The sequence below is a fragment of the Vidua macroura genome, chromosome 2 (genome assembly GCF_024509145.1).
Source record: "Vidua macroura isolate BioBank_ID:100142 chromosome 2, ASM2450914v1, whole genome shotgun sequence".
NCBI lineage: Eukaryota > Metazoa > Chordata > Aves > Passeriformes > Viduidae > Vidua > Vidua macroura.
The window spans coordinates 105,705,852-105,716,560 of record NC_071572.1 but is presented as its reverse complement, the minus strand read 5'-3'; the positions used below and the strand labels follow the sequence as shown (position 1 = coordinate 105,716,560).

Genomic DNA, 10,709 nt, shown 5'->3' with positions numbered 1-10,709 from the left:
TACCAGGCAGCAACTGACAGAACGAGAGGTCACAGTCTCAAGCTGCGTCAAGGAAAATATAGGTTAGATATTAGGAAAAAGTTTTTCACGCAGAGGATGATAAAGTACTGGAATGGTCTGCCCAGGAAGGTGGTGGAGTCACCATCCCTGGATGTGTTTAAAAAAAGACTGGATGTGGCACTCGGTGCCATGGTTTGTTGAGGTGTCAGGGAACAGGTTGGACTCGATGAGCTTGAAGGTCTCTTTCAACCTTGTGATTCTGTGTTTCCTGTTTTTCTCAAAGTTTATAAGAAAGGTGTTTTTGTTAATTAGCCAGTCAGGTGAAATGTATTGATTAATTGACCAATCTGGTCTGTCTGTATTGGAACAGTGCATAAAAGAGAGATTTTCAAAGTAAAGCGAGATGCTGTGCAAACTAGCCTTCTGATGAGTCTTTGTCGTTTCTTACTCAACAGCGACAGAGGGGGAAGCTGAAGACAGCAGACCAGACTCCCTCAGAGGTCAGGGGCACCAGCAGGGGCAGTCACTTTCCCCAGCACCAGCAGAGGGTCTTACCCTACAGGAAACCATGGGTGAAGAAGATCCTCTCTGGCAGCAGCTGTTACAGCACAGACTCCCCCTCCTTGCTTCTGTGCCTGGAAGAGTGCAGGGTTTGCATTAACTCCTTCTGGAGGGATTAGACCAATGCTGAGTTTTGTGCAGCAGGGTTTGCTGAGCCAGGGGCTGGCTCTGGGGCACTGCTGTGCCTTCTGCCCCCACACCAGGGCCAGCAGAGCCAGGACCAACTGCACAATGCACAGGAGTGGAATCCCCTGGAATCTCCCTGCTGAGAGAGTAGCTGGAGCTGGGCAGCCAACACCCCCCCCTGCACTGCTTCCTATTCTGCCTGCCAGCCCTGACATCTGGCATAGCACAGGGAGCTTGTGGTGGCCCCTCTGGCCAGGAAATACCACAGGGGCAGTCCATGCATGGAGCCTGGGGCTTTTCTTGCTGGATTTTGGGGAGGCTGGAGCTTCCTCTTGCACTTATTTGTGACTACACTCTTCCTGAGCAGACACCAGTTCATGGAATATCCTGAGTTGGAAAGGACCCACAAGGGTCATTGAACCCAACTGCAGCTCAGAAATGGCATGCCCAAAACCCACACCAGGCATGCTTGACCAATACTGCTTCAGTACTGTCTCTTACTCCCAAAGTGCCAAAAACAAGAACCCTGGCTTGGAACAGGGGTTGCCAAGAGGATTTGCTCCTCCTCACAGACTTCCCCTCGTGCCACTGGGAGCTCCTCAGATCCGCCAGCTGCTGTGGCAGCTGCCCTGCTGCCACCCCACTTTATCAAGCAATGGCCAGCACACGCCACCAGGATCCCTACTAATCCAAGCTGGAGCACAGACCCAGGAGATTAACCAGGTCTGACTAAAAATATCTGCGGTGCAGGCAGCTCCTTCCTCCCCACCCACTGCAGGCAGATCCCTGCTCCAGGCAGGCTCTCCTTACCCTGCGCAGGAGGTAATTATAGCAGACAGGCTCCCAGTGAGCCTCCCACCAGAAGGGTTTGAAAGCAATGCATGGCAGCCTCACACTCTCTCAATTTGTTTTGCCAGCTCCTTAACCACTAGACTTCATCCCACCTCTGATCCGCATTATGGCCTGTAGATTTTACTTGCCCTTGCTCCCAGGCAGCAAACACAATTCCTGAAGGAGGCATTCCTCCCACCCCTGCCCAGCCACCTCATGTCCCAGGACAGAGCACACAGGCTGACCATACTATACTCAGCAGCAGCCTGACATCCCCAGGCAACACAAGCACTTCATGAGGCAGAAACTGTCATTCTTTACACTGCCTTCCAGATACAAGGTTTCCTCAGGATCCCAAGGCTGCAATTCAGGAAAACTTGCTGGGTTCTTCCCTCACCAGAGCAGCATCAACAGAAATGGATAATCACCTGTATAGCTGCAAGAACCCCTGTGCCACTGGCAGCAGCACTCAGGTCTTTCTTCAAACTCAGGCATTTCTTCAATGCCAGGAGCAAACCCAGATGTTAAGGGCCAGGTGTGATAACAAGCCTCAAATGACAAGAATTCTGACCAAAACATTCTCTGGCCAGCTCTGTGGGACCCAACGGCTCTGCAGGCAGACCCCAGCTATGCAGTGCCATAGAGAAGATGAAGATCCCAGCATCTCACATGCCAAGGAGGAATAAATACCTCAAGACCCCCACTCCCACCCTGCCCAAGACAGGAGCCCCTTAGCTCCTGGGGGCTGAGGCCATGGCTCCAGGGACAGTGCAGACCCAGCTGCGTGGTTTGAAATGTGTATACAGCTCCCCATACTCACATTTTGTGGATAATTCCAATGAAGTCACTACAGACCTGGAGCTGGGACAGATCATTGAGGGGATCAGGACAAACCTTTGTGCTGTTCACCTAGAAATGGGGTGGAACAGTCAGAAGGCAGAAACCAAGACAACACTGTGCTGTGCCACTCACCATCTCCAGTCCTGGCAGGGGACAGCAAGACTGGGTGGGAAAGTAAATCTACCCCTTCAAATCGCCCCTGCCCAGGGAACAGATGAACATGATCCCCACAGTTCCACATCTGTGAGTCTGGCACAGGTCCCATTTATCACACTGCTGGAGCCCCTCTTCTCTGGAAAGGCTGAGAGACCTGGGGGTGCTCAGCCTGGAGAAAAGAAAGCTCCAGAGAGACCTTAGAGCTCCTACCAGTGCCTAAAGGGGCTCCAAAAGAGCAGGAGAGGGACTTTGGACAAAGGCCTGGAGTGACAGGACAAGAGGGAATGGCTTCCCAGTAACAGAGACAGGGTTAGATGGGGTATTGGGAAGAAGTTCTTCCCTGTAAGGGTTGTCCAGAGAAGCCAACCAGTCCTATCCCTGGAAGTGTTCAAGGCTAGGCTGGATGTGGTTTGGAGCAAGGTGGTTTAGTGGGAGGTCTCCCTGCCCATGGCAGGGCATTCCAGTTGAATGAGCTTAAAAGCCCCTTCTAACCCAAACCATTCTATGAGTTTTCACTTGGACACAGCAGTGCTTTGTGAGACAGATCCAGCAACCCCTTTACAGTACAGCTGCTGCCTGCTTCAGGCTCAGCTCCATCTCCCAGGCAGTTTCCATAACCAGACCAAGCCATTCCAGCATTTCTGGTTGCTCAACAGGAAGGGTGAGCAAGGCTTCTCCTGCAAACACCCACCTGCCCAGGAACAGTAGGAACTGGACTACCCTAGGACCTGCCCAGACACAATCCCTCCTGTGACAAGCCCCAGCATCATGCCCCAAAGCTGCCAGTAGCATGTCCCATGTATGCAGCGTGCTCTGGCACAGGAGGGGGAACTTACCCAGTCAAGGAGAGCAGCAACTCTTACACTGTGAAGAGACATCATGGCCAGCCTATCAGGTCCCTGCCCAGACCTAAAAACAAAACAAAACAAAACAAAACAAAACAAAACAAAACAAAGAGGAAAAGTATAGTAACCATATTACTAAATGACTCATGCCCAGCACCAGGCACTTGTGCCCACCAAAGGAGGATGTGTCCCTGCATCTCTGCATCTGGCCAGCTGTGCAGGAGCAGCCAGCATCCTCCTGCTTCCCCACAGGCTCAGAATGGGGAGCAATGCTGAGCAGCAACCAGGTCCACTCCCACAGATTAGGATACTGACAAGGGGTCAATGGAAAACTGCTGCTCGGGGTCCTCATTCTCCTGCTGTGCCTTCTTCCCTCCCTCTCGCCTCCAAATGTCAGTAACATTTCTTGCCCAGCAAGGCAGTGGCCAAGCCATTGAAGTGCTGCCAGCTCCCCTTCCCACAGCTGCTAGTGTAAAAACCACCTCCTGGGGGTACAGGGAGCTCGCCGGGCATCGCTGCATTGGGTGGGAGTAGGGATGAGCTGCCCTGACAGGATCTGGGATCACTGCCAGGTCCCCTTCACAGCAACCTTTGCCTCCATGTTGGCTGCCCCCAGTGCCACCCTGGTAGTCTTCCAGGGGAGGGGACTGCTGGGAGCCAAAAAGTCACCCAGATGAGGAGGGGGCTCCTCACCCTGTGTTGCACCTGGACACCCACACCATGACTACAGTGCTCCCACTGCTGTCAGCCCAGGTGGGAAGCTTGGGATCCTCAGCAGGACAGGCCCTCCTTCCAATTTGGCTGAAACCCTTGTCCCATGGCTGGGTCACTCAGCAACTACTGTCACTCCACCCGGTAGCACAGCCAAGACCTCTCCCTAAAAATCCACCCAAATGCACTGGGCAAAGCACTCGAGCAGCACTGGATGCAGACCCTTGGAGAAAACCGTCGAGCTGGGTTTTACCAGAACCAGTCTGCAAACATACTGGTGCCTGGTGTGAGATCTGCACGGGCAGGGCTACCCGCTCCTGCCGCGGTCACAGCCTGGCTTGTCACTGGTGACACTGGCCACCCTGAGGAGCATCTGAGACAACACCACGACCCTCCGTGAGGACGTGCCCTTCGTGGCGGCAGGCGGGAAGTGGTTGGGGAGCCCGGCAGCGGCCGTGAGCGCCTTCCAGCTGCATCCCCGAAAAGAGCAGCTGCAAGGGGGCGGTGGGGACCGGGGAACGAGCCCCGGAGGTGGCGGCGGCCGCGGCGGCATTGTCCTTCCCCTCCTTCCCCTGCGCCGCTCCGGTCACAACACGGCGTTGAGGAAAGTCCGCGCTCCGGAGCTCCCGACGTGCCAACGCGCCGGGGGACGCGCCCGCGGGCCCCGGGCTGTCCCAGGGCTGGGGTCCGGCTGCGGGAAGCACCCAGGCGGGGTGAGCGACCCACGGCAGCCCCCGGCACGGACGGGCCCGCAGCTGGCGCGGGGCGGAGGGGGAGAGCAGCCGCCGACCCGAGCGCCCGGATGTTGGCGAGCCCGACGCGGCCACCCCCGGCCCCGGGCCGGGAGCCGTACGCTGCGGAGCTGAGCTTCGCCGTCCGCGCCTCCCTATCCTCCTCCGCGCCAGCCCCGTAGAAAACAAAACAAGGAAGAGGCAGAAAATCCTTGTTGGGGCCTTACGGGGCCGCGCGGCCGTCGTCGGCAGGCTGGGGTATATTCGCCATGAGCACGGCAAGCGAGAAAGGCCGGGGAGCCAGCGGCCACGCACAAAAGAAAAGTTGTTGAGCTTCTCTTCGGCGGGGCTGGCAGGCGGTGGTTCCCCTTCCTGGCCCTGCGCCACCCCATGTCACCGCGCACGGCACACAAACCTCCGGCGCCTCGCCATGGGGAAGGGCAGCGTCCGGCCCTGGACGCGCTCACTGCCGTCACCCTGCCCAGGCCAAGTGACGGAGAGCTGTGCCGGTGGGGCCGGCACAGACCCGCCCCCGGCCCCAGCGCAGCTCAGGAAAGCCGGGGGCTCGGCAGAGAATGGCCCCCGATGCTACGTCTCCCTCTAACCTGACTGGACTCACATCCCAGCTGACCCCTGAAAAACTACCCCCGATACGCACACACCCCGCGGCCACGGATTCAACGGGAACCGGACCCTACGGGGTCACCAGCTAGACCAGGGAGGAGTCGGGCGAGGAAGAGACGCTCATCCCTCGCTGTTGTTTCGGAGACCCTCGGAAATCATCTCCGCAGCTTCTGCCTGAGGAGGCTCAGGGCCGCGGGATGGGGTAGCCCCGAGCACGGCACAGGAAGGGCACAAGGAGAAGGTTTTTTCCAAACCTGCGCTAGGGGTAGCAAAGGAACCCGCGAGGAATGCGGCCGTCGAATGCCGCTGGCGAAGGCTCCGGCTTTGCCAAAGCCCCGGGAAACGAAGAACCACACGCCCGTCCTTAGGGAAGGGGACCCGCCGAGGCAACCACCGAGACCCGCCTCGTGTCAGCTTTACCCGTACCGTGGCTGGGGAATTCGTGTCCGCCTTCATCTCCTGCACGGCTGCCGAGGCTGGAGTTGTAGCGGGGTTCAGTCCCGGAGCCGGGCCGCGGCCGCTGTTATTCGAACGGCCGCGCCGGCCCGCCCCCGGCCCGGCGGTGCCCAACGGGCAGCGGCGGGGGCGGGCCGCGGGCGGGGCCCGGCGCACACGCTGGACTGCAGGGGGCACGCTCTGCCTGCCGCCGGGGCAGCCTGAGCCTTCTGTTCCCAGAGCATGAGCGCTAGCGTGTGTCTCAAACATAGATAATTGGATGGCTGTTGAGTCTAGCCAGGACTGTTGGTAATAAACAGCTGTAGGGCGGCACTGGAAAAACATCCTTGTTGTATTTTCTACGCTGTAGGATATGAGTGTAGAATGAGATTAAGGCGAAGTGTGTAATTTACAAATAAAACTTTCTGATTATTTGCAAACCCTCTGATTTTGTGCATTCCTTTCGACTGTGAGCATTTATGAATCTTAGCTGCTTCCTTCCCCTTAGCTGGGTCATCATACCTTTTCTGTCCCCCTGTCCTCTTGGCCCTATGGGACATGATCGAAGGGGTGATAAGGGACAGACAGATGTGTGTACCCCCCCACCAGGGCATGGCTCCCCCATCACGTCCATGCTGTGTCCAACAGAGAACAGTGGACACAGGCATTGGATGAACGTGGCTTTACCTACTGTGGCAAAAAATAACAGTAATTAAAAAAAAAAAAACAACAACCAAAAAACAACAAAACCCAAACAAGTAAAATAAAGGTCTAAACATGTAAAAAGGAGAAGGGATGGTGTTGGAGCTACCAGGCCCTACACAGAGCATCACATCTGCCTGGGTCCAGCCCAGCTGGACCATCCTGATGACCATCCTGGGGTCCAGCCCATCCTGATGACCTGGCACATGGTGCTGACCCACAGCAGGGCCTCTTGGCACCAGCTGTTCCCTTTGTGCTTGTCCCTGTGCAAGGCAGCGTCCAGATGACACAGCCTGCTCCCCACACCCCCCCACACACACCCCCATGAGGAGGAGAAAGCCTCAAGCAATGCAGGTGGGCTCGATGTACCAATGATGTGCACCTCGGCATTTAGTAGGAAACAGGGTATCTGTCCAAGTTCTGTGGCAGCAGCATGGGGAGGGAAGGGATATAAAGAAAAAAAAAAAGGGGGATAAAACCAACCCAAAGCAGTGGAGCAACAGTAGTGGGGGCAGGTTCAGGGGATGCCAAACTGTACAACCAGCTCTTCTTTGGTGTCAGCACGGATCTGTGAGAGTGCACTGAAGGTGTAGGCAGGTTTCGGGGACAATTGCAGGCACGAAGACATGGCTGTGTCACCAGTGGCTGCTCAAACTCCTAGCTATCCCAAAGAAACTGTTGCAGGAGGTTAGCCTCCAGCCCTAAGGAGTCCCTAAGCCTGTCCTGGGCTTTGCCCCCACCTCTAACAAGGCCTTAAACCTTACCTAGGCTCTGCTTTCAGCTCTAACAAGTTGTGTCAGGGCTCTGGGCATTACTGCTCCTCCAGGATGAGGATGTGTCTCTGGGGAGCATCGCAAGGGCTCAGGGCTCACCCCAGCCCTGCTCACCTGCTGCAGGTCTGTGAAGGGGACAGGCTCACTGATGAGCACTTGGTGCAGTTGGTTAGTCAGAAATGGCAGTGGGAGCTTCTTCCAGTGCGTCAGGTTGTTGTGAGCATGGCCAGGCATGTGTTGTAAGGGGAGAGAAGCAAACATCAGTGCCATGCCAAGATGTGGGGACATCCAGAAGACGGGTGCTGCACCCCCAGGCACCTGGCACCGCCAGGGGGAGAAATGGAGGGCAGTGGAGCTGCACTTGCAGCATCCAGCCCTCTTCACACCCTGCAGCAGGAGGATGAGGGAGCTTCCAGCTCTCCCACACAGGCACCTTTCAAGCAGAAGCAGTCACATCCAGCTCCCGACCATCTGCCCCAAGGGCTGGATAAACACAGGAGCCCTTTGCCCTGGGCTCTGCTGCCTGCACTGTCGTGAGCATTCCCTGTCATGGGCACCCTGCTGTCTGAGCTGAGGCAGCTCTTCTACATGCTGAGTTCACTCCCCCAGGCCAAAACCCCTGGGACCTGACCAGGGACACACACAGCTGTGAAGGACTGCGGGCACCCCAGCAGAGAAGTGCAGGTCACACCTGTACTGCCTGGCTCTGTCCATGTACTCATGCTGCTCCATGCCCTGGGAGTCTGCTGCCGACACATCGATGATGTTGCTGCAGAGACATGAGACAGTGGCTCCCACTGGAGGCTCATTGCTCCCCATGAGTTCCCTCCCCATCTCAGAGCATCCTCTGACCAGGGCAGACAAAGTCCAGTGCCCCAAAAGAAACATCTTAAGGCCAAACTCGCCTTGCCTTGCTCACAATGCCAGCTGGACACAAAAGTGCCAGGCTGGAGTGGCTGCTTGCCAGGAAAGAAATGCCAGGGACTGTTTGCCCACAGCTGCCCTGGGGCAGAGGGAGGCAGGCAGAGGCTGCAGGAAGCTGGGGGCTGGTCTGGCCTCTGGGGAGCTTGGCATGCAGCCACCTGGAGAAAAAAGGAACCACTGTGAGGGCAGTGTCCTTGGCAGATGTCCTGAGAGCCCTGGTACTGGGCCCTGGGTTCACAGAGGACCCAGGCACTTGCCCAGGGCCCTGCCGCATCCCCATTGTGTGCACCCCTCAGCAAAGCAGTGCTCAGAGCTGCTGTGGCCCTGCGTGCTGGACACACACCAGTGCCATTAGCTCTCCAATGTCAGGCAGGGGAGCAGAGGGGCCTAGGAGCATCCCAAAGCCCTCCCAGACAGGTTGGACACAGCCCTCTCCCCACATTGCCTCTGTGCATTTGAGGAAAAGCTTCCTCAGAAGGGGATACAATGCTGCTGCCCCTCCAGCCACCCTCTCCACATCCCCATGGACTCACTTTCTTATCCAAACCCTGCCCCTATTTCCAGCCCAGCAGCCAAGGGGTTATCTCACATCTGGGGTCTTCTCTCTGTGTCCCCATGGGGTTCAAAGCTGGGGGACAGGGCTGTCTGAAGGCAGAGGGACATGGAGGGCTCTGCCACAGCTCCTCCCTTCCCTTCAGCACATATGGCTGATCACTGGATCCATAGCCAGGCAGCCCCCAAGCTGCGTGCCACATCCAGGGTCACGGCTGGTCCCCAAGGTGTGCTGCCTGCCCCGTGGGCATGGCCTGAGGCTTACATGGCTGTTTTGGCGAGGATGGAGGACAGCATGGCCTGCTCATCGGTGTGTGCCGACGGGAAGTTGTGGTAACTCTGCTCCGCTCCATTCAGCGCCTTGTTGGGTGGGCTGGCTGCTGGCTCCAGCAGCCGCTTTTTCTATTCCTCCTGAGTGAAAGGCAGAGGAAAATCAGCCCTGGCTTCTCCACACCAGCAGCATTAACCCCAAGGGATGAGGCGAGTCTCACCCCTTCCCTCACTTGAAAGGAGGGCTCCCTGTGGATCCCAGTGTAACCCAGAACAGCCTCAGCTCTGCCAAGATGTTCATGTCACCTGAAGCCCCCACAACAGCATTTCTGCACAGAAACCCTCTGCAGCAAGAGCCAGGCTACCAGTGCTGCTGCTCAGCATAGCTGTTGCTTCATTCACAGGCTTTTGTTGCCCAGGATATATAGGGGAATACAAGATGGAAGAAGGAACCTGGAGTCTCATTTGCAGCCTGGCAGGATGGACCACGCATGAGCAGAGTTGTGGTGGGGTCACAACAGAAAAGTCAGAGAAACAAGGGGAAATCTCTGCCCCACAGACCCCTTCCCTGCACCTCAGGACATCCTGCTAGTGACTGACCCTTCTCCATGATGAGCTTGTGATTCTCCACCACCTCCACCTCCATCTCTTCCCGTTTCTTTCTCTCAAAAGCCAGCTGCCCCTTCAGCCACCGCAGCTGAAACTGGGGGGTCAACATGAGGTCCATCATGGGTGAAGACAGAGTGCTGGGCAGGCTGCAGGGAGACACACACAGAGCTGGATTATCCTGATCCAGTGCAGGCCCCATGCAGCCAGACCCACTCTGCTACCCCCATCTCTGGGGCAGGTTCTCCTGTGGCCTCTTGTCGCATTGCTGGGCACCACCAAGCAGAGCTTGTTCCCCGCTCTGACTCCTCCCTGCAGACACTGACAGACACTGATGAGGTTCCCTCTGTCATCTCCTTTTGAGGCTAAACAGCCCCAGCTCCCTCAGCCTTTGTTCACAAGAGAGATGCTCCAGTTCTCTCACCATCTCTGTAGCCTCCACAGGACCTGCTCCAGGAGCTCCCTGTCTCTCTTGTCCTGAGGAGCTCAGAACTGGACACAGCACTCCAGAGGTGCCTCACCAGGGCTGTGTAGAGGGGCTGGATCACCTCCTTTGACTTGCTGGCAATGCTATTCCCAATGCATACCAGGATCCAATTGGCCTCCTTGGCCCACAGGGCACTGCTGGCTCAGGGACAGTTTGTTCTCCACCAGGACCCCGAGGCCCTTCTCCATAGAGCTGCTCCAGCAAGTCAGTCCCCAGCCTGTGCTATGCAATACTGTCCAGAGAGTCCAGACTGTAATTTTCAATAAGCATCTGGATTAAATTGGTTCAGCTAAGGAAAAAAGAATTTTTCACTGTAAGACAGACATTGAAGGGCTGGAGGGTGTCCAGGAAGGGTAAAAGAGTTGGAGAAGGGTCAAGAGCACAAGTCTGGTGAGGAATGGCTGAAGGAGCTGGGGGCCCTCAGCCTGGACGAAAGGAGGCTTAGGGAGATCTTCTTGCAGAGACAAGGCCCTGACAGGAGGGTAGATCCAGGTGGGAGTTGGGCTCTTCTTCCACATATACAGGACAAGAAAAA

The 10,709-nt window shown here is 56.7% G+C and overlaps 2 protein-coding genes across 3 annotated transcripts; both read right to left on the bottom strand.

The window, feature by feature from the left end:
* Positions 1–330: 330 nt before the first annotated feature.
* LOC128803542 (nuclear mitotic apparatus protein 1-like) lies at positions 331–5,965 on the bottom strand. 2 transcript variants are annotated; one of them, XR_008435752.1, is made up of 4 exons: positions 5,852–5,965; positions 3,351–3,423; positions 2,339–2,427; positions 331–635 (listed from the first exon to the last, which is right to left on the bottom strand). XR_008435752.1 is itself a non-coding variant. In XM_053970608.1 (4 exons), exons 1-4 carry the CDS (start codon positions 5,070–5,072, stop codon positions 602–604), a joined length of 240 nt encoding a protein of 79 aa, XP_053826583.1. In that variant the 5' UTR covers positions 5,073–5,965; the 3' UTR covers positions 331–601. The 2 variants fall into 2 exon arrangements, 1 of the variants encoding a protein (XP_053826583.1); XM_053970608.1 differs by having other exon boundaries at positions 5,029–5,965.
* A 1,114-nt stretch (positions 5,966–7,079) lies between these two features.
* LOC128803178 (ragulator complex protein LAMTOR1-like) lies at positions 7,080–9,808 on the bottom strand. The gene is made up of 6 exons (XM_053969834.1): positions 9,656–9,808; positions 9,077–9,213; positions 8,027–8,104; positions 7,611–7,637; positions 7,437–7,546; positions 7,080–7,159 (listed from the first exon to the last, which is right to left on the bottom strand). Exons 1-6 carry the CDS (start codon positions 9,806–9,808, stop codon positions 7,080–7,082), a joined length of 585 nt encoding a protein of 194 aa, XP_053825809.1.
* Between the last annotated feature and the right edge of the window lie 901 nt (positions 9,809–10,709).

What these genes read in the sequence shown, in the direction of transcription:
- LOC128803542 (XM_053970608.1), bottom strand. Translation starts at nt 5,072, where the DNA reads ATGGCGAATATACCCCAGCCTGCCGACGACGGCCGCGCGGCCCC. An exon ending in GACGACGGCCGCGCGGCCCC is followed by an intron (nt 3,424 to 5,028) that starts GTAAGGCCCCAA and finishes TTTTGTTTTTAG; the next exon opens with GTCTGGGCAGGGACCTGATA. An exon ending in TTGCTGCTCTCCTTGACTGG is followed by an intron (nt 2,428 to 3,350) that starts GTAAGTTCCCCC and finishes CCCCATTTCTAG; the next exon opens with GTGAACAGCACAAAGGTTTG.
- LOC128803178 (XM_053969834.1), bottom strand. Translation starts at nt 9,808, where the DNA reads ATGGACCTCATGTTGACCCCCCAGTTTCAGCTGCGGTGGCTGAAGGGG. An exon ending in CACTAGCAGGATGTCCTGAG is followed by an intron (nt 9,214 to 9,655) that starts GTGCAGGGAAGG and finishes CAGGAGGAATAG; the next exon opens with AAAAAGCGGCTGCTGGAGCC. An exon ending in CTTCTGGATGTCCCCACATC is followed by an intron (nt 7,547 to 7,610) that starts TTGGCATGGCAC and finishes TGCTCACAACAA; the next exon opens with CCTGACGCACTGGAAGAAGC.